General features: G+C 37.6%; 1 protein-coding gene across 1 annotated transcript in view; it reads left to right on the top strand.

The window, feature by feature from the left end:
- Positions 1–23,490, top strand: part of COL19A1 (collagen type XIX alpha 1 chain) — a 312,839-nt gene that overhangs the window by 243,344 nt on the left and 46,005 nt on the right. The window contains exons 24-38 of the mRNA XM_076003244.1: positions 429–482; positions 1,943–1,996; positions 2,680–2,769; positions 3,558–3,602; positions 3,711–3,788; positions 6,483–6,518; positions 6,599–6,652; positions 6,740–6,793; positions 8,388–8,429; positions 12,725–12,829; positions 12,912–12,965; positions 13,384–13,437; positions 18,501–18,554; positions 19,927–19,980; positions 22,937–22,981. Coding sequence (XP_075859359.1) covers positions 429–482; positions 1,943–1,996; positions 2,680–2,769; positions 3,558–3,602; positions 3,711–3,788; positions 6,483–6,518; positions 6,599–6,652; positions 6,740–6,793; positions 8,388–8,429; positions 12,725–12,829; positions 12,912–12,965; positions 13,384–13,437; positions 18,501–18,554; positions 19,927–19,980; positions 22,937–22,981 — 873 coding nt within the window. The remainder of the gene's footprint in view (positions 1–428; positions 483–1,942; positions 1,997–2,679; positions 2,770–3,557; positions 3,603–3,710; positions 3,789–6,482; positions 6,519–6,598; positions 6,653–6,739; positions 6,794–8,387; positions 8,430–12,724; positions 12,830–12,911; positions 12,966–13,383; positions 13,438–18,500; positions 18,555–19,926; positions 19,981–22,936; positions 22,982–23,490) is intronic.

Genomic DNA, 23,490 nt, shown 5'->3' with positions numbered 1-23,490 from the left:
TTAAGGATAAACAATGTGAGCTGAATTTATGATCCTGAGCTGTATTCTTAAAAGGAACAGGATTCAAGATTCAGTTTCTAAACCAAAATTATTCAACCCTGAGACACTTGAGTTTCCCAAGTGGGATTCTGCGGGAGTGTCTCAAGAAAGAGCAGCTTTGGGGAAGTGTGGGAGAAATTAATGTGGTGTGCTCCCAGCCTGTGGGTAAAGCAAGTTATCCAGGTATCACCTGCTGTGGAGAATAGATCCATTAAATAAAAACATCTGGAAACTATCTTGATAAGCCCAGAGCACATTTCAGTATTATACAGAGAAACTGGGATGGTGGAAAGTTCAACTTTCTACAGATAAAGGTCACACCATGTTTTACAAATAATCAGGTACAATCTGTTTTTTTTAGTTAAAGTGCCTGTCACCTTTTATTTTAGGGTCAGCAAGGACCTGCAGGCTCCATGGGCCCCAGAGGACCACCAGGAGATGTTGTATGTATGATACCTTTGATATTTTTAAATGAAATTAAGACCAAGACATGTTTTAAAGAATTGTCAACATCTGTTCAAGTGACTGAGTTATGCCACATAAAGACATGGGTCATGTCCACCACTAAAACTAATCATACCTAAGATCAGGAGCTTTTGGGTAGACTATTCCATTCGTATATTCATGTAGGGTTCTTTTGAGCATCATTAACTTAATAAAACTGGTCTTTGGAACTCAAAGGAACTAAATTAGCATTTTGAACATGCTTGTCAATGGTGTACCAGCAGTAGAGGAGACCGGAGATGTCAAATAAGGAAAACCAAGAGAGAAAGCAAGCATTTCCAATATACATGGCTTTTGGTTCAAATATCCATCTAAGAAAGACACCTTTAAAGCTTCTGGTGTTTTCTAGCAAGACCCTCCAAAAGAAGATCCACAGGCTACATTATAACCTGGCTTTAGTGGACTCTCTCTTTCTCTCACTGTTTTCTCTCTCTCTCTCTCTCTCTCTCTCTCTCTCTCTCTCTCTCTCTCTCTCTCTCTCTCTCTCTCTCTCACACACACACACACACACACACACACACTTTAAATGCACTTTTCTATACATTATCCAGATCAGCTTTCTGTCCCTTGGACAACCTCTCTAGCTTTCTGACAATTGGGGAGGTGCGAGCTCTCTGTCAGTTCACACTCTGAACAACAGGAGAAAAATCTGTGGCCATACTTCTTGGAGACTGATCACTCTCTGACCACAATTAGAGTTTCCTCAGGCAGCGTTTAGAATCTCTCCTTTTTTCATGCCCCAGGAGCAGCCCCTTGACCTCCTGCTTTATTCTCCATGCTCACTGCCTGAGCCTCCAGGGGTCCACTTGTCAGTGTGCATATTCTGTTTGGTGCTTTGAATATCCAGTTTATAGAACAAGGCTTTTTAGCACTCCACTAAGTCAACTACTGGACCACTACAGGTGTTCCGAGCATAGAGATCTTATGAAAAGAGAGAAAATCCTGGTGGCACAGGTGGAGCCACAAGATGCTCAAAAACTGAGATTAAGTAATAATGGCTGGAGCTAAAAAAAAAAAAAAAAAAAAAAGAATAAAATAAAAGAGGAAAGAACTATTGTTTCCAAAACATAGTAAAAGCATATTTTACTATTGTTGTCCTGAATCATGATTCGATGCTACCAACCAAACCATCCTTCCTCCATTTCTGGGCAATGATATGGGTAAGACATTTGGTTCAATTCTCCTTTACTTTCTTTCTCATTACATCCAAGTGGCTTCACTCAAAACAACAAGACATATATTTTCAGTAATGTTTTTGCCTGTCTAAAAGGCCAAAATCAATTATCCTCTTGTTGGTTGTATGTTAAAATTCTGTCCTCTTGACCAAGATTCACAGATAGAAAGGTTATCACAATAAGGAAGGTTCTAATTGCTCTTCTCCATTAATCGAATTTTCTAGGGATTGCCAGGAGAACATGGTATCCCAGGAAAACAAGGCAATAAAGGAGAAAAGGTATAGTTGACATTTTACTCACTTTGTATATTAGGTGGGTAGAAGGAAGAAACAGAGGACCATAAGGGCGTTGTGGAAGTGAAAGGACAGCAAAGGGCTTCCAAGATTGTGTGTGAATCTGAGAGGTTCACACCAACTGCAGTGTGAAGGCCCTCTCTGCAGTGGTGCATTGCTGCAGCCCTGGTTCTGGCACAAAAATGTCATAGGACAAAAATGAACTAACTTAAAAATGAAGATGTCCAGGACTCTGAAAGTCTGTTTCAGGCTCAGCTACCAATAGTGGCACAGACCTAAGAAGTCTCTTAATATTTCAAGACTTGATTCTTAATGTCTGCATGGAAATACTATGTTAACATTCAACCATTATTGAGAAATAACTTAATGAAAATATAAAGATTATCTAGAGAACTTTATGAATAGATATTTCCTTTTGTGCATATTTTTCATGATACTGATAAACTTATCATAACATAACTTACTACGAAATCTAAATGCATGTGAGATAAATAAACAGTGCCTGACATGAATTAGGCACTCAGTAAATATTATCAAGTGTGTGAGTGAGTGAGTGAATGAATGAAGTTTAATCGGCTACGATGACAACTTAAATGGAAACTTCTGTCTCCCCACTTCCCACTGTGAACCTGAGGAACAAAATAAGAATCTTACTTTGTTTTCCCCAGGGAGATCCAGGTGGGATTATAGGCCCTCCTGGGCTTCCAGGTCCCAAAGGTGAGGCTGGTCCTCCCGGGAAAAGCCTGCCAGGGGAACCGGTAAGTACCAGCCCTTTTACTGATTTTTTTTTTTTAAGTTCATTAATTACTACCTGTGGGTTCCCAGTTTCAGATCATAAGTACAGGAATAAGTTTAGGTCTGCAAAACAAGAAATATTCATCTTATTCTTTAGATTAGACATATAACCTATTTGAAAGTTTGATGCAACCAATGGACTTTCTTCTGAAGAAAATCCACAGGCACCCAACATTCTGCATGTGATTTTTGGAAGAGTCATGGGCCCCCAAATCCTATGCATAGATCCCTTAGGGGGATATATACTGCATTTGATATATACTGCATATACTGCATTTGACCCATCAGCCTTCCTAGGACACTGTCTTAAAACAGGACAACTGCCTAAAATTTCCCTTCCAGAGGCTCTGCAGGTATCACCATAGGCTGTCATTTGTAGAAAATGTCTTTGTGACCCAGACTGTTTCCAAGACATAGAGAACTGGATCACTGGAAAATCTAAATAATGAATGTGCCTGTTTCACATGTACTTTTCCTCATCCCCTTGGAAATTTTTATGTTAATTAATAATAATAAATAGTTCTCAATATCAGATGCCTCATTTTATAGATTAAAACCTTTTATATTTTAAAGGAACCATACAAAGTCTATAACTTATTGAAGTTTATATTCCCTGTTCCTTATTCTTTTACAAAAAAAGGTATATTCAAGTAAGATGAAGAGCAATGAAACATATTTTTGAGCTATGACGTCTAAGATATTTTTAACCCTTCTGGAAAAAGAGATGTATTTACCTCTTTATTTTCTTTAGGGATTAGATGGAAATCCTGGAGCACCTGGTCCACGTGGGCCAAAGGTATAAAAATACTATAGCTAATTTGTAAGGAATTCATAATTAACAAAAGATATCAGAAAAATTCATGTCTCTTGAGCCTGGCACTAACAGAAGCATTTCATTTCCCAGGGTGAAAGAGGACTGCCAGGTGTTCATGGTTCCCCAGGTGACATAGGCCCACCAGGAATAGGAATTCCTGGCAGAACAGTAAGTGAAACCCAATCAAGTCCTTAAAACCTTGTTGACTCCAATATCGTGAAACAAAATCCAGTGACAAATTTTAATGATGAGGAAAACTAGAAAGGTCAGAGGGAGGAAGAACTACAAATAAATACTACCCAGAAAGGATTAATAGGCATTGAATTTATATCAGTAAGCACAGAGAGAGTACTCACTGTTCATTGACTCACAGATGCTGGTCACACATACTTATCTTGGAGGAGAAGCAGTCATTTAACCCTTTATGCCTCTATTCTATGTATTAAAAAGCACAAATGCATGTTTGTAAGATAAGGATGCCTAATATCAGATCATTGTAAATTACTGTTTATTTTTCACTGAAGTAAAGCAAGAAGTTGACACTCAAAGTGGAGGGGGTATGTATAAGTGCAATGATACCAAAAAGCTGCAAGTAATATCTTAAAGAAGAGAGAAGATATTTTTAGTGGTGAAAATAAATAATGGGCAGTTTTTAAATGAATTTTTACTATAAGGACAGAGCCTAGAACAATGTCTAATAGTAATGACCACTGTATGAATACTTGCTGACTAAATAATGTTAATAAACTAGTAATAATAAAATATAAAACTTTGTATTTACTATGAAAAAACATAAAAAAAACTTTGGAACAAGAGAACTAGAAATAAATAGTTATTCTAATGACACAAATTTAGGAAATTGGCTTGTGGTGTGATGGAAAAATTGTTTTTCCCTGTTGTGCTGTTAACACTCAACAGAGTACTTCACTTTCCACCCCAGATGTGTGAGGTTTTGTTCCCCCACACATCAATTCTCTGGTGGACATTGATTGGTTGTTCCATAATTCCATTCGATTCTGATGTTATCTATGTAGAGTTAAGGTCAGATCCCACAGGTTAAGGGCTCAGTCCCACAAGACTGACCCCTGCTTCAGATGCCAATTGCACAACTGGGCCTTCAGGACTTCTGATTAACCTATAAATTGAGGGTTCCCATGACCCCCTCCTCATCAGGTTCTATTGATTTGCTAGAGTGGTTCACAGAACTCAAATAAATGCTATCTTACACTTACTGATGTATTGTATCAATAAAGGATATGATAAAGGACACAGCTGAACAGTCAGAAGAGATACAAAAGGAGAGATCTGAAGGGTCACTGAGCACAGGAAGTCCTGTCCTTGTGGAGTTGGGGTGTATCTCTCTTGGCACGTGGGTGTGTTCATCAACCCGAAAGCTCTCTCTAACCCCATACTTTTGGGATCTTTATGGAGGCTTCATCACACCAGCAAGATTGACTGTTAACTCCATTTCCAGCCCTTCTCCCCTCTTCAGAGGATGTGGGGTGGGGCTGAAAGTTCCAGTCTTCTGATCATGGCTTGGTCTTTCTAGGGACCAGTCCCTATCCAGGAGCCCATCAAGGGTCACCTCATTGGAACAAAAGACCCTCCTATGACCCAGGAAGTTCCACGAGAGTAGGAGCCCTGTGTCAGGAACCCAGGTCATAAAAACAAATATTAGAACAAAAGTTTCTCCTAGCAACCTATTCTTGAGGAAATTGCAAGGGTTTTAGGAGCTCTGTGCCAAGAACTAGGGGCAGAGACTAAATATATATTTCTTATAGCAGAATATCACAGCCCTTATATTGAAGTTATCATGAAAGTCAAAAGAAAGCATTAATTGTGAATGATTATGTCGTATGTCACTGCTGTTTGATTTTCCAGGGCAAGAATATAAAAGACTATTGGAGATGAGAATTAAACAAAGTTTAAAAATTATATCAGGGCTGGGCACAGTGGTTCATGCCTATAATCCTAGCACTTTGGGAGCCTGAGGCAGGTGGGTTGGCTTGAGCCCAGAAGTTTGAGGTTGCAGTGAGCTATGATGATGCTACAGCACTCTATCCTGGACAACAGAGTGAGATCCTGTCTTAAAAAAAAAAAAAAAATTCTATCAGAAAATTATTAGGGAAATAATGGAGATTGAAGGAAAAAATCACTTTGGGACACAGTATAAATAGAAAGGGAGCAAAAAGTAGCTGTGATAGTGGCAGTGATTTGGATATTTATTTTTTAAAAGTAAAAAATGTCAGTGAGCAGAGTGAGTGGTTACTGAAGTCAACTGCTAAGAAATCAGGTCTTCGCTGACTTAAGCTATAAATTCCCCATTTGGTAGTCCCTGATTATATAAGAGGGATACAACTAATGTCACTAAATTCTCCAATAATCTCCCAACCTCGTTTTAGTTACCCCCACCCAATTCTAATTTTCTAAAAATAGAAAAGAATAACCAATTGATGTTTGACTTCCTATTCTTGCTACTGAACACTGGTTCTGGCAGAGAGAAATGACTCTAAGTAGAAAGCTGAAAGTAAAAGAAGCCCCAAGCCACTTTCTCCTGTTTCTGAACAGATAGTATTTGGATGCATTGTTTGTCCCCTCATTAATGTGTGGTGACAGATGATGGTAATGAGAGAGATGTCCCAGGTATCTGAACAAAATCATGTTGATGTTTCTAGCAACAGTTACCTGCTTAATTGTTTACCTACCACCTGGAAGTCTTGGCTGACTTTGCAGAGAGTTTTCAGAGTGTGTATAGTGGCAAACTCTCTTGTTCCACTAAGTAAATCGCAATACTTTTATCTCACTTGGATAATTTGTGAACATTCCTGGTGGAATTCTGATAATTGATTCTCATTTACACAGGGTTCCCAAGGACCAGCTGGAGAGCCAGGTATTCAGGTAAGCTATTTAAGCCAGCTTGTTGCTTGGGGAAAATGACTGAAAGACTATTCTCATAAGTAACTATTTTTTTTCTCCAGGGTCCTCGAGGACTCCCTGGGTTGCCAGGAACTCCAGGGACCCCAGGGAATGATGTAAGGACCTTCTTTATCTGCCTCCTCCATTTTAATCTGTACCTATGTCACAGTGCAAAGATTTGAACATGGATACTTCTTTTTCAGGGAGCTCCAGGAAGGGATGGAAAGCCAGGCCTACCTGGCCCGCCAGGTGACCCGGTATGTAGGCAGACTTTGCCTGATTTATGTATCTTTAATGCACCCGGAAGCCAAACAGCCTACCAAGCAAGTTTTGCTGTCTAAACTAATTAGAATGCTCAGTGACTGCTGGGTGATTTTGTTTATCCCCATTATTTTGTAGAGGGGAAAAAAATTCAAGCTGCATCAGCATTTTTTGTGTGTATGAAGAATACTTATTTCCTAAGGGTATAATTCAACTGTACAATTTTGCCCCAGGCTGAGCCTTGACATGTAATGTCTCAATCCCATGGAAAATGGAGATAAAATATATAGCCACGATTTCTATTCTTTCTAATGCTAGTGACTAAATGAATTTCATTTTTCTAAATGAAATTTTGCAGGTAAGTTACCTACAATATGGTATGTAGCTATTGATTTTCGTGGCTTTAAAAATGCTGAGATGATTAAATTATGAAAACTGGCTTGAGTAGGCTCTTTAAAAATGGGTTTAGGGCACTAAAAGTGTGTTCCAAAGTTTTATTTTAGGTTAAACTTTGCTTTGAGCGACAGTGAAATCCTTTTAAATAGCCTCAGACTCGGCAGTTATAATTTGTGAAGCCATATGGTACATGACATTGTATTAAGAATCTTGTATAATAAAACCCAAATCTGGCTTCTTGATTTTAAGCTTCACAAACCCTTTCTACCTACCACACTGTTAGGGCCCTATGTGCCTTTATAAGCTACGTGTGGAGGCATCTTTTGGCATTACTTTAACTTCATCGCTGAGTGAATCACATGTATGTTATCAGGAAATCGTGCAAAGTGTTACTTGGGTTTACAGAGTGTTTCTCTGCAAGGACATTTTTTCCTTTTTTTATTTTTTATTTTTTTTCCTAGGTTGTCAGTTATTTTTTTTTATTTTAGTGTATTATGGGGGTACAAGTGTTAAGGTTATATATATATTGCCCATGCCCCCCTCCCCCCTCGAGTAAGAGCTTCAAGCGTGCCCATCCCCCAAACGTTGCACATCTTACTCATTGTGGTTGTATATACCCATCCATTTTTAAGACATGTAGCCAGTGTCTTAAGTGGCCCAAGTTCCCTCAGTATCCGTCTTGTCTATCACTTCAGCCAACTGTAGACATTCTTGAACTTTTATGAAGAAAAACTTTAAGGCAAACTCATCCTATACTTTTCATATTTCTCAACAGCCTGATAATATGCTTGCCCCAGTAATTTCCTTTTAATAAATCATTTATCTGTATGCATTATTTGAAATCAATAACATACTAGGGATGACATAAAGATGGCTATGTCATGAAAATATAAAATAGAGCTGCAGAATCAAAGCTATGATATATGTGTGTTTGCATGTTCATGGTAGAGGAAGAGTGAATATTTCTCAGAAATTGTTCTGAATTCTGTCAGTGCCTTGTGTCAGTTTCTTGATATGAAACATAATGCTAAGCCAACGATTCTGACAGTAAGATTCTAGAAACCTCATGCTCCAAATATCAACTGTCATGGCATTTTGAGGAAAAAATGTCTACATTGCATTGTATGTTTGCATTGCATTGTGTTCACATATATGCATAAATACTTATATTTGCTCTTTTCTCCTTCACTACAGATTGCACTTCCTCTCTTGGGAGATATCGGGGCCTTGCTCAAGGTACTCTGTTGCTATGTAAGAAATTGTGTGTTAATTTCCAGGAAAAATCAGAGAGGAAATTATGTAGCAGAAATTGAGTTAATTGCTTAGCCTGAACTATAATGCAATTTTTAAATGGCAGGACATCTTTAAGGTAGAAAAAGGAGCATGGATTGTTATGTATCTCATGCCATGTGTCCTACTCCCTCCACTCTCTCCTTCTTTTCCAGCCTCACATTTTGAGGGCAGGGGAGGAGGGTAGTTCTGAGATAAGCTACAGGGAAGGAATAATGTCATTAACACGCTGGGGTAGATCATTCTATCCTCTGGGGAAGTATCTTTCTCTTTACCCACCCTGCTCCTAATTCTCTAATGTGTGTCTGGCCTGGTCAGTCCCAAGATGAAAACCACTACTACTCAGCTTGCAAGGCTGAGTTTTGTTGTCATAGGATTTTACAAAATTACAAAGACAACAATCTCCCTAACACTTGTTACTCTCGTAAATAAAAATCATCTCTACTTATTATGTATCTCATAGGGAATTAATCTTGCTACTTTTTTTCCTCTAATACTTCCCTGTACTTTAGGTGTAAAACAGCTTGGGTAGGGGCTGATAATTAGGCATATGTAAGGTTATGTATTTAATGTTTGCATGTCCCTGCCTAATATCAGTGCTAAGATTTGCATCTGCATGCACATCAGGCCTTTTATACTCAAATATTGTGTGTCTCATCTGCCTGTGTATGAATGGACAGTATACACACATGCACACACACTTAGGTGATTTAGTTTGTATTCCTAGCAGTTAGCCCAGTGATTTACACAATATCTTGCACAATAGTAGGCAGGCAGAAATATTTGTTGAATTGAATTCAAAGACTCAAGAGTTCTAGTATATATATTTGTTAGACAGTTGGAGTTTCGAGACTAGATATATAAACATAAATTAAATATGAATATAAAACATATATTAAAGGAGTTTTAAGGCCTCTAAAAGCCAGCATTTTTATTGAGTTACATGGCAGTCAATGCACCCTTTTACTTATATCATCTCATTTAATTTTCACAAATAATCTTATGAGTTCAGGCTTGTAGTGGTATTCCCATTCTATAGACGAGAGACCTGAAGTTCTGAGCAGTTAAATAACTTGTTCAGAGTCTCACAGCTAATAAATATAACATTAATACAGAAACATGGGCCCTTAGACATCAAGTCCTGAGTTCTCTACAGGAGCAGTGGTGCTAGATATAGCTAGACTACAGGAATTGTATTAGTCCAGAATAGTTATGGTTCTTTAGTCTAAGGATCAGAAACTTGCACACTTAAGTAGCAACAATATGCTGACAGAATATGGGGTAGATCACAGAACAGACAGAAAGACTCCGAATAGGCTCCCACAGGAACCAGGATTCCAAGGGTCTCAGAAGGAAGTAATTGACAGTCTCACCAGGGCAGATTCCTCTACTGAATGCACTCTGCTGCTGTTCCAGTCCCAGCATCATTTCACTGAGGTTCTGAGTCCCAAGAGAGCAGGACAGTTTGACTGCCAGTCCCAATAAACTGTATTCCGTAGAAGGGGAAAGTATGTATTTCTCCAAAACAAAACTAAATGTAGGAATTTCGATTGAGGGTTGGATCTATCAGGTCCATTTCATAATGTAATATTAAAACCTGATCTTATTACCTAACACATTCATTCTCTTTCTCTCTCCCTTGAGTCTTCAGCAATTTGATCATCGTACTTTCTGTTTTCAAAACTCTCTTTGATTAAAGCATTGAAAAGAACTGGCACAATTACAGGCCCAAATTGTATTTCTTCAAAGACCTTCTGGGTTAATCTGTGTATCAATCTCCCTTTCAATGAGATTGTGTATTGGCTAATAATCGATATGTCTTTATTCTTCCCATAAGAAAATCTTAAGACCTTTTGTCAAGAACCTTAATGAAATTCAGGTTTCCTTAATTTATTATATCAGTCTGGTAACCCTAACTTGAAGAAAATGAAGTCAGTTTCAAATGACTCTTTTTTTTTATTCTTTTTAAATTATTTATTTAATTAATTTATTTATTTAGAGACAGAGTTTCACTCTGTCAGGCTGGAATGCAGTGTCCTGATCATATCTCACGGCAACCTCAAACTCCCAGGCTCTAGCGTTTCTCCCACCTCAGCCTCCAGAGTAGCTGGGACTACAGGCACGTGCCTCCATGCTTAGCTAATTTTAAATTTTTTTATAGAGATGGTGTTTCATTATGTTGCCCAGACTGGTCTCACACTCCTGGTCTCAAACAATCCTCCTGCCTTGGCCTCCCAAAGTGCTGGGGTTACAGGTGTGAGCCACCACACCTGGCCTCAAACGAGTCATGAAAAATTCTATTGACTCGTAATGATTATCACTTCCTAATGTTTATTAAAACAATCAATTGAATAATCAATTCTAAAATGTTGCTGCATATTAATCTGCCCAGATTTTACTCTGAATTGATATGCCATATTTAAATGTCTGCAAATACAATAATTCATCTTTTTCATACTTGTGAACTATGGGAACTCTTTTGTTTCTCTAAAGTTTTCAGGTATCTCTTCATCTTCGTAGCTAGCTTTTCAGATATTATCAGTGGCAGTTCTGTAATTATATAAATATTTGCAACTCCCCTACCAACACATTAGTTCTGTGAAGTAACCTGGGTGGTAAAATTAGTTTGGGAAACTGCGCATAACTGTAGCTCTGTATTATATATTCAGACTCTAAGGAGAACCACCTTGAAGAGAACTATTTAACCCAGCATTTTTTAGATAATTTGTCTCAAAACCTTTTCAATATCATGCAAAATTAGTGTTATAAGGAACTTATTTTTGGAAATCAGACCTATTGAACTTGAATAGTCATGGGCTTTCTTGCCAACTTCTCGACAATGGCAAGTTTCAGCTCCCTTTTCATGTTTAAGGATTCTTCCCTTTAGTGGAAAGGATGGATGAACAGAGGCTTATATTAATATTATCCTACCTTTTGTCAATTGTTAAACTGTCTCCTCCACTCAGTGCTCCTTATCTTATGCCTTTCCTGTTCATATTCTTATTCTAACAGTTTATTTAAAAATAAGCCTTTATGAGAATTTTTCACACTTTTTCTTTACTATGAGATGAGATTTATGTTTATATTGTGAGCTCAGACACATAAATTCAAGCCTTTCCAGATCAGCTAAAGGTTGCAGAGAAGGCAATGGAAAGGTATTTCCACTTAGATTTTCTGTATTCACTCGGATTTGACATAGGAGTCAAGTCTAAGCCACTCAAGTAATTATTTCTCACATGAGTACCTCCACTGACAAAATGTTAATAAATTGTGTGTAGGGTTCTCCCACTAATGTTGCTCCCAAAAGAAGAAACATCCTTTCTTCCTAGTAGTTTTTTCTTTGTTTGTATATGATTTATACTATGGATTATATGAACTCTGTAGTCTTGCTGGATATTCCAAACTTTTTTACCACCTCCCTTTTTATTATATTTTTAATTTTAATTATTTTATTTTTAGGAATAGCATCTCACTCTGTCATCCAGGCCCCATCATAGCTCACTGCAGATCAAACTCTGGGCTCAAGCAATCCTCCTGCCTCAGCCTGCCAAGTAGCTGGGACTACAGGCATGCACCATCATGCCTGGATAGTTGTATTTTAATTTTTATAGAGATGGATCTCACTATTTTGTCCAGGCTGGCTTCAAACTCCTGGCCTCAAGTGATCCTCCTGCCTTAGCCTTCCAAGTAGCTGGGACTACAGGCATGCACCATGATGCCTGGATAGTTGTTTTGGTTTTGTTTGTTTGTTTGTTTGTTTTGTAGAGATGGATCTCACTATGTTGTCCAGGCTGGCTTCAAACTCCTGGCCTCAAGCGATCCTCCTGCCTCAGCCTCCCAACTACTAGGATGACAGGCTTGAGCCACCATGCCCAGCCCCACCTCCCTTTTTAAACATGCTGCTAAGCAATTGAAACTCAGTCCGTGCTCTTGACTTCCATGAGTTTTCCTTATTTATTTGGAATTTCCAATGTAAATATCATCAGAGATACGTGTTTCAAATGAAAGTTCACCAATATCATAAACACATATTATCGATTAGCGTTGTAAATAGTTTTTACCTCGTGAAAAGTAATCTTTTTAAATTGGATGCATCAAGTTTCTAAAAGCAGAGTGACCTAGCAATTGCTATATCACTCATCCCTGACAAAGGTTCAAATAGAACTTCGAATCAGATCAAACCTTACTTTCCTGGGCAGCTTTTATGGATCTCTCAGGAACCTTCTCTTTATACTCACTAGAACTTCTGTGGCAACTGCCAAGCCAGTGTCCCCGGGTTGAAAAGCAGCAAAGGAGAAGAAGGAGGTGCTGGCGAGCCTAGAAAGCCTGATTCGACAGCCAGGAAGGTAAGAAGGGTGCTGGGGATGTACGGACCCATGGGTTGCACACAGCACATTCTCTCAGCTCTGCTACTCCTCTGTCCTCCAGGGTGAAACAGGGCCTCGGGGTCCTCAAGGAATCCCAGGCAGAGAGGGACCGAAGGTAAGGAAGACTCTCCTCCACTATCTTCTGTGGGACCCTCAATTTAATGTAAAGAAAAAAAAAGGAACCCCATTTTAAAATATAAAACTTTTTTAAAAAAAATATGTAATACATAATGAGTGAGATGTGCACCATCTAGGGGATGGTCATGATGGAGACTCAGACTTTTGGGGGGGTGGAAATGGGCATTTATTGAAACCTTAAAATCTGTACCCCCATAATATGCCGAAATAAAAAATATATATATATATATGTAATTGGGGAAAGTAGTATAAAAGCCACTTCTAAATGTTGTGATTTATTTTTTCCCTAACTCTATCCATATTACATGCCCCAAGTGTTCTTAGATTTTTTTTTTCATTGGCCCCAAAGATAACAAAATGATTGAGTGTACTAGCTGGATTTATTGTCTTTTTAGGGAAGCAAAGGAGAGCGGGGCTACCCTGGGATACCTGGGGAGAAAGGTGATGAGGTAAAAGATTATTTTTCTCATAATATGGTCCTAATATTGATTCTTTTTATGTGAACTCAACAGAGGAAAGACATCAGTTTTTCTATAGTTCATATCCAATGCTAAAAACAAACAAAAAAACAAAGACTAGGCAGGCTTTTTTAAATGTTAACACATGTGAAATAATAATGTGTTCGTGTCTATTACCAAGTGGTCCAGTTTTTGAGACAAGGAAATTAAAACACAAAGTTAATGTATCAGTTACAGTTCTTCTGTTTTCATGCAGCTGGTAACAATTCCAGCTCTCGCAAAATAAAAGTAAGGTGAAGGAGAAAAAGGGAAATTTACTGAAAAGAATCCCAAGGCAGCTAAGAGAATTAAAGGAATAATTGAACAACCGCAGCTCCAGAACTCAGCGGAGCTTCCCTGGGATACAGCTATAACATGATTCAGCCTCAACAACCTTGGTTTGTCTCTGTCTCTGCTCAACTTTGAAAGTCTAGGGAGAAAAAAAAAACTATCAAAAGGATCTGATTGGACTAGTTTCGATCAGCTGCTCACCCTCTGGACTATGGTTCCAAGTCAAATGGACTTTTGAGATAATGGTATAATTTTCTGACTCTAAGCCATGGTGATGCTCAGGATATCATTTTTTTTTTCCTGAATACTTCACATTAACTCTTAGAAAAACCAATTAGAATGATGAATTGCTGTTTGTTTAAACAGTTTGGGTACTAATAATTCTTAATGAAAGTAAGTAAGCCATCTGGCATATATTAACCTTGATGTTATTGCAGAAAATCATCACAGTATAAAGTAGATCTATGTTTCTAGTTGGAGTTATATTTCACATTAGAAATTATCATCATGTGTTATTGTTTTTAATTAATATTGCTTCTCTTCTAGAAAACTTTAAGGTTTGGCTTGGTTTTTGTCCAACTTAAAAATTGAAGAATGAAGTAATTTATTTTCACCTAGAAATAAAACAGGAAAGGCTTTTTGTCTTCAAAACAAGTAAGAGTTATTGAGCTTTTGCTTCTACGTGCTCCACAGAAGGTTTCACCAAAGAACAAGCACAATAACTGATTTTAATAGTCCAACAGCTTTTAACTGCCTAGATGTCAAAAGGTAGGCTTTAGAGGCAATTGAGAAGGTAATAACAAAAAGATCAGGAAATAATTGAAATTCAGGGTTTTTTTTAATAAGTGATTCCAAGTTAAATTCACTAAAAGTTCATTTTTATTGATTCTGCGAGGTAGTTTGCTCTCTTGGTGAACTGAAATCCATTGTTAATATTCCTCCACTATTTTAGTATGGTATTATATATTATATATATATAAAGGTATTATATATATAAATACTAAATATTAAACACTATTTAGTATTTTAGTATGCTCTTTCTTAGGTACACCTTATGGATTCTTTAACACAGAATGCACAAAATTTTGTCCAAGACTCTTTATACACAGGCAGTTCCACAGCAAGTCCAGGACATTCTTTTCCATTATATCCTCACACCACGTGAATAATATGAATAAACTTGAAATAACATATTGACTCACTTGGGCCTTTCTGAGGGAATGAGATAGTGTAGTTTTCTTTCTGACAGATGGGAAATAATGAACATAATCTTATCTTCTACTTGGACTCAGATATTAGCTGAAATTAGAATTTATTGATTTTTTTTAACTTTCTTCCTTTTTTGAGACAGAGTCTCACTCTGTTGTCTGTTGCCCGGGCTAGAGTGCCGTGGCGTCAACCTAGCTCACAGCAACCTCAAACTCCTGGGTTCAAGCAATCCTCCTGCCTCAGCCTCCCAAGTAGCTGGGACTACAGGCATGCGCCACCATGCCTGGCTAATTTTTTTCTATATATGTTTTTAGTTGTCCAGCTAATTTCTTTCTATTTTTTTAGTAGAGACGAGGTCTCACTCTTGCTCAGGCTGGTCTCGAACTCCTGAGCTCAAACGATCAGCCTGCCTCAGCCTCCCAGAGTGCTAGGATTACAGGCGTGAGCCACTGTGCCCAGCCTATTGGTTTTTTTAAATGAATAAAACTTTGACCAAAAACATATGTTATGTCCAACTTTCAATAAACTATACTGTTTCAACATATCGTATTACATAATATTGTGTTATATATCTCAAATATCTATTCTACTCTTTGTGAAAAAGATACAGAGGGACACCCCATTATTTTGAGGACTACTAATTATTATGTCTTATTTGTTTGGGAAATTAAAGGAAAGAGTTCCCTGCTTGTTTATTGCTCTTAGAAAATGAACATTGACTTCCACATTTTTCATAGATGTTGTTGCACACCTCAAAGAAGCAACTTATAAGAAGCTAATAAAACACTATAACTCCACTTAGAGTAAATTCTTGCTTGGAAGGCAGGTCATCCCACAATATTTAAAGATCATAATTATAAATAAATAAAATAAGAAATGTTGTCAGCCGTAAATTATAGCAATAGAAAATATTCTTGGTAGCAACTGGAACTAGGACTTGCAATATCAAAACATCAGAGTAGGGAAAGAACTTGACTCCAATGATCTCTGAATATCTGTGTAATAAATTTAAGTTTGTATTTTAATTTGGCACTGTATGTCCTACTCTTTAACATGTATTTGTCTTCTTTAATGACCATCTTGTCCTCTAAAATTATCTAATTGCCCTTTATGCATTTATAGTAACTTTTACCCTTACTACAAAATTTCATCTTATTCAGAGAAAGACTGCTGAGACTGATTTTTTATTTATGGACTGAGGTTTATTTTAAAGTTTAATGTGGTCATCAAAGGTTAATGAGTCCCAAGCTTATAAATTAGACTACCTAAAAACTCACTCAGCATCTCTAGACTGATTCTGTGTTGAGACTAACAGTAGCAAAAAAAGGAATGCATATGTACATGCACAGCTTATATGTGTACATATAGAGAGAATTTTATGAAATAGAATGTGGTATTTTGAGATAAATAAATTTAAGATTTAATAAATAAATTTAAGGCTTAAAAAATAAATTTAAGATTCTAAATTTAACATTTAGAATCTCCGGGAATTTAGAGGTGCCATTCTCAATGAAATTTTTTTCTCTGCATTTATAAACTTGTAAACAAGCTAATTGGTGGAGGAATAAATAAACCCAGTACAACATACTAATACAGCCCACACATGCACTTGTGCCCACACACACACACACACACATACACATACACACTCACAGAATTGCCACGGAGGATACAATCTTGAAGAAATGAATGTCAACATGTCTTCAATGTTAAAGAATGTCAACATTCTTTAACACAACCATACATGAAATTTTGCCCAAGACTTCTTATTAATACATGAAGAACTCTAGCATGTTCAAGGAAATTTTTTTTTAGTATGTCTTCACATTATATCACATGAATAAACCTGAAACAACACATGATGCCATCGGGCATTGAATAAATGAGCCTGGCAGAACTTGGTTCTTGACCCCTGGATGCAAAGAACCTTGATCCAGCTCATAGTCCTTTAGAACCTTCGTAAATCAATATGCAGTCATTTTACCATGGTCACTTCATCTTACATTTATAATGCAAATAGAAATGCATATTTCATAACACTAAAAGGTAAAGGAATTTTATCATTACAAAAAATGTTTTGGCAATATAAAAAGAATACTTAACTCAGTAAAGAAAATTAAATCCTGAAAGAGTAGAACCATTCAGTAGAACTTGATGCACTACATGGTTATCAGCAGTAACAAAAGGGTATTTAAAAATATTTCCTTCTAATTATAGAAGTGATCTAAGTTCATTATAGAAATTTGAGGAAATACTCAAAAGCACTAAGAAGATAAAAGCTATATCTATTCCCACTTCCCAGGAAGGACTTCTGATAATAGTAATATTATGGTCCACAACATCTTATCCACAAATTCCCAAACACAAAAGCCTCTGAAAACCCTGAAAATTTTTCCCAAGTTCGCACCAAATTCATCTGGCGGCCAAATCTGACCTGAATTCACATGGAGCTGGTTTATTTATCCCACTCTGTCAGGATACCATATATTTTGCTACAGAAATATTTGTGTGTTTATTAGACGTTGCTGCCTCAGGCACCACTGGGAATGTTACATAATATTCAATATGTGTGTTATGTTACCTATGTAAAAAGTCTGAGAAAATCCATAATTCTGAAACACATCTAACACTACAGTTTCCAGATAAAACATTTATTTTTTTGTCATGATAAAATAATAAAAGATTCTATCATTCCCATCTTTTAGGAAGTACATTTATAGTTTTAAAATGTAAGCCCTATGCTATGTAACATTTTGAGACTTTTATGTTTTCGTGTTATCCAATAGTTTTCTAAAACATTATTTTAATAGTTGCAAAATATTTCATATTATGCATTGTATATAAGTTATTTAACTAATACCCTGTTGTTGACGCACTTGCTAAAGGAAAAATATAATCACACAAGCTGCCAGTTAATCTTGCCAATTCTTCTTTGATGTATAAATGTATCAGGATCTTAAATTCTATCCAGTGTAATTAGCATTATTCTAAAAATTCAAGGAGGGCAGAGAGGGGAAATCCATTCATTTTTATGCATAAGCATTAAAGGATTCAAAATTTTAATTCACCAGCGAGCCACATTTCTTCTTATAAAGAGCTGACCAGCTAAACTAAACATTATGTCATAAACATATTCCATTTTTCCACTAGCTGAGTGAAACGTTAGTGTAATTACATATTTCTTTGATGGCATTCTGCCAATCCAAAATGTGTATTTCCATGCTTTAGCAGTACTGGATTCTGAGATACCGCTGCTGATAGGGTGACTGTATGATATCAGAAAGGCTTTATGAATCACTGAACAGATTAAATTGTATTTGTTACAGATTCCATGGCACTGTATTTTGGTTCACCATTCCTACTCTTTAGAAACTGGTACTTGTATGTGGCACACATCATGTTTCTCACTTAGCCAAAATATATGTTTAATTTTCAATAGTCTAAATATTTGATTAACTAGAATGCCTTGCTCTCAATGATGTAACAGATTTTATGGTAGGAACTATCTCTTCTAGGGTCTGCAAGGAATTCCAGGCATTCCAGGTGACCCAGGCCCTATTGGACCCCCCGTAAGTATTCTACTCGAAGCTCATGTCTGCTGGGATGGTGTAAGGTGACTTAACATTCCTCATTGCTTTTTGTTCTTTGTGCCTCTATGTTGATTGTCCAGCTATGGCCTAGAAAATTAGCCTCATCCAACCTCTTGGATTTTCATTTAGTATTAGTTAAGGCTGCTCAGTGTCCTGGAGACTTGTCATCAGAATTCCACCAGACCAGAAAGCAGTCTGTGATTAAGCTAGTGTGTTAGAAATGGAAATTGGATATAAAAGGGTGTTCTATTTTTTAATTATAATTTTTTGGCACTAATCTTTAGAAGAGATATTCAAATGGCACCACAAAGTGACAATTTATTTTCTGGAGGAAAAAAAATGGGCCAAGGATTATTAGATTTAATTTACTCCCATACATAAATTAAAATACACTCTATTTTAGTCAAAGCTTTCATTGCCCCTCAAACTCAATATCAAAGCCTTTGTGTCTTTAACTATCCTGTTTTCCTAGAATCTGGGTTTTTTGTTCTACCTGCCACACCCAATCTTTTATTCAAACAGAGTTCAATTCTAGAGTTTCCAGGTAAAATATTGGCCATGCAGTTAAATCGGAATTTCAGAAAGACAAATAATTTTTTAGTATAAGTTTGCCCCAAATATTGTATTTTTATCTGCTAAATCTAGCAACCCAACTCATGCCTCAATTTCTCCAACTCTTCCCTTCTAAGAGTTCCTATGCAGATAGTCTTTATCACAAAAATAGGAATATAATCATATTCCTTTATGTTTGGAATAATGGATTCACCAAAATTAAAATTTCATCATTTATGCTCTCATCACATTTATGTAGAACAAACCTGGCTTTAAACTGTATGCTAAAATTAAAAGTTATGAAGAAGAGTTATGAAAGGAACCATGAAAATTATTTCTAACTCTATTCCCAAAGAAGAATTAAAATTGAATTTTATTTTTTATTGCTGAAATGCAGATCATATAACTCAATATGCACATGTTAATTCTGCCGTGTCTTAAAGTGTTTAAAATGTTGATCGCTACCAAAATTATAGCTCATTTAGGAAAGCATAATGTTATGTAAATTGCTATTTAAACAGCAAGGCTAGATTCTTAAATGTATCAAAAGGTTCCAATTAAGGTCATTAAATGCGGTTGACCAAGGTGAAAAAGCGACCACAAATACAAATTTTACCCTTGCAACAGCTTATCAGCAGGATACAGCTGCTGTATCAGCCTGAAGAAATATAAGCTTCTAGGACTGATTTAATTAGGATCAAATGACCTTCTAAATGTGTAAGTTTTAGTAACCAACTTCCAATACCCTTTGGCCATTTAGTTGTTGTTTCTGTAACAAACTTAGTTTTGTGTTTTACAGGGCTTACTGGGAAGAACTGGACATCCTGGTCCCATGGGAGCAAAGGGTGACAAGGTACAGAGGAATTGGGGCTTGGGGTAAGAGCAGGGTGCGACCATTTACAGAAAGAGCTGTAAAATCAAGCAAAGCCTGAAAGTAGAAATGATGTCGGGGAGTTGCTATGCTTGCAGTATACTTGGAAAAATATAGGTCCAAAAGTTGGTCTGAGCACAGGAGATATATTCCCAAGGGAAAGGAAGAAGAGAACATTTGTATCATATAACAAAAGTCCCACCTGGATTCAGGATCCTGAGCAACCATCCACGTGGAAGGATGGGGGTAGAGGAAGCCTCCTGAAGAGCTGCAAGTAAAGTGGTTTGTATTAGGGAGTTTCAGCCACAGGCACCATCTTAGTTCGTTCAGACTTCTATAACAAAATACCACAAACATTTATGAGTATGTCTCACAGTTCTGGAGATTGGGAAGTCCAAGTTCAAGGTGCTGGCACATTTTGGTGTCTGCTGGAGCCCACTTTCTTGTTCCTAGATGGTACCTTCTAGCTGTATCCTCACAGAGTGGAAGGATGACCAAGCTCCCTTGGGACTCTTTTATAAGAGCACTAATCCTATTCATGAAGGCACCACCTTTGTGACTTAATCACTTCCAAAGGCCCCACCTCCTAATACATCAGACTAGGGGGGTAGGATTTATCATATGAATTCTGGGGGGACATGAACATTCAGACCATAGCAGGTACCAAGGTTCCAGGCAGCATGCAGGCTAACAGGACTAGGATTCCAATCATCATAGGGCTTGCTGAGACCATCTGGAAGTTTTATCCCTAGAGGGCCATAGGGGAAATTCAAAAAGGAACCAGGGCAGTTTGTTTCCTAGGGAGGCCAGTTACAGGACAAATGGGTTGCTGTGCTCAGTAGGGAGGACCAGCAATAGAGGAGTCTGCAGGAAGACTTCAGGGCTTCACGAGTTTACTCGATTTAGCATCTCCATCTACATCATTAGTACAGGAGGATCCAGCCAAAGAGTGGAATGATCCCAGCTGTTCAGATTAGGGAAGTAAGAATCAAGAGTCCACATGAGTCACTCAACAGGCTTCCACCCACTAGTCAGGATACAAGTTCCCTGACCAACATGGACCTTAATGGCATCGAGGAGCAAAGGAATCCCAACAAATTTAAAAGGAAACAATGTGCTTATTCTAGAGAGTCTCAGCACATTTTTTTCTGGTATTATCCCGAGGAGCTTGCCCAACCCCACCAGCCTTTTTTTCTCTGTTCTCTATGGAAATTATTCAATCATACACTTGCCTTTGAAGTTAATGGGCATTCCACACTGAGATGAGCTCTGGGGCAAAAATGAGAGTGAAAATATGACTTTTGATTGTGCCAGGGGGAAAAAAGGCCTTTTCTACTGAAAAGCATTTTTCCCTGTTTGTTGACTCCTGAGAACTATGACATAATCTCCGAAGGACGCTGGCAGCAGTCAGCAGAATATGGCATCTTAGAGAGAGAGAGCCACAGTCAAAGCAGTTTGGGAAGAAATACAATATACCTATTTGTCACACATTCTCAGGCAGATACATTGCAAGAAACACTTTACAGTTTATTTTCACTGATAAACATACAAACAAAAGATTTTATGATTCTTTTGTTACTAAAAAAAATGAGAGAGTATTGGTATGAAATCCTTCATCAAATTTATGGGGAAAAAATGAGTAAAATCCTTCAACTTTCTTGGGCACTGTGAGCAGAAATCCTCTGGATTCTTTTTTTAATTAGCCATTTCTTGCCATTGCCCATGACATAGAGGTACTTAGAATTTTGTATGAGACTATTCTTCTAAAAGAAAAAGCACAGTTACAGGAAGAACTAGTGAGAGACAGCAGAGGGATTACAACAGCTCTGCTTGCTATGGACTGATGAGCATCTATGGTTTGTAGAAGTAAATGTGAAATATATTTTTCAAGTTTCAACTTGAATTCATTTTTTGCAAATTCCATTTCTAGCCTGCTTTTCCTATAAGCAGAGTGTCTAAGGCTGTTTAAATTGTATAGATTGTTTCCCGTAAACAGTGTTATACCGCAGTCACTTCTGTTCAGGGAGACGACTGACTTGGTTATAAAGTCTGATAGTAACTTAGGAAATGGAAGAAGTTTCTCCTCCTGCAAACACGCACACAGGTTGTGATTGTCTCCTGCAGTTTAATGTGAATGGCCACTCTGGTTCCCAAAAGCTGAAGGTTTTGGAGGTGAAGATTAAAGTGAGGGCTGACTATTAGAGCCACAGTCCCAGAGCTCACTGCCTGCTTGTAGGAACTCTGCTCTGTACCCCCATGTTGGGAGAGTTCCCCCAGCGCCACTTGGAGTCCAGGAAACAATCACCCCAATTGTCTGGCTCCATCTGTAAATAAATGAGCTTCATCCCTAAAGCTCAGACAGTGAGAATCTGATTAAGCATAGGGAAAGGCATTTATCTTTCCTGCAGTCAGGATATTTATTTTCCTTATATGCACATAAGTGTTTATCAATTAGTTCTAATTTAATGGTGAGTACGTGTGGTGTTTGTTTTTTCCATTCTTGTGATATTTCACTTAGAAGAAGGGTCTCCAGTTCTATCTAGGTTAATACAAGAGGTATTAGTTCACATATAGCAATAACATTCATCAGAAATCAAGCAGGTGGGAGGAGGGAGGAGAGGATGGGTAAATTCACACCTAATGGGTACAATGCACACTATCTGGGGGATGAGCACTTTGACTCAAATGGTACAAAAGCAATTTATGTAACCAAAATGTTTGTACCCGCATAATATTCTGTAATAAAATTTAAAAAAAAAAGAAATTTATTTTCCTGTGTAAAGGAGAAAGCCAAGTTGAATAAGACTGTGAGTGACTAAAACAAAACAACAAGCCATATTGATCTAAGAAGATATTTCTCTGAGCAAATACAGTCTGGTTCATAAACCTAGGATAGACATGTCTAAGCCACTGACATCCGTCTATATATCCCTTACAGGGCAACGAGGGGCCCCCTGGGCAACCCGGACCGCCAGGACCACCTGTGAGTTGTTTCAGGTTTAAAACTTAACATTCATATGTTTGCTTAGAGCCTTTTATAACTCAAAGGCCAGACCACATTTATATGGTTTCAGAGATAAAAGTCTTCCGAGTTTTATGTATGAATATAAACAATAGCCAATGTAGCTTTGGGAGAAATGATTTGTTCTCCCTTTGGCTCAGCCCCAATATGCAATGCTCAGTTTGCATCCTACCCTCCCATGTTTCCCCGAACATAAGACCTACCCATAAAATAAGCCCTAGCAGGATTTCTAAGCATTTGCGCAATATAAACCCTACCCTGAAAATAAGACCTAGTGATGGGCGTGGCTACGCAGCCAATCTGCACAACCCATGCATTTCGTCTGGGAAAGGTAAAGAAGAGGAGCAGCCCTTCTCATCTGCCCCATCCTGACAGCTACTTATCCCAGAGGTGACCGGAAAGGTGCGGGCAGCCCCACCAACAAGGTCGGCTCCCCCTGTCAGGTCCCCAGCCGATGGTTCTAAAGTAAA

Source organism: Microcebus murinus, chromosome 5, assembly GCF_040939455.1.
Source record: "Microcebus murinus isolate Inina chromosome 5, M.murinus_Inina_mat1.0, whole genome shotgun sequence".
In the NCBI taxonomy this organism is placed as follows: domain Eukaryota; kingdom Metazoa; phylum Chordata; class Mammalia; order Primates; family Cheirogaleidae; genus Microcebus; species Microcebus murinus.
This window is presented reverse-complemented; position numbering and strand designations above follow the sequence as displayed.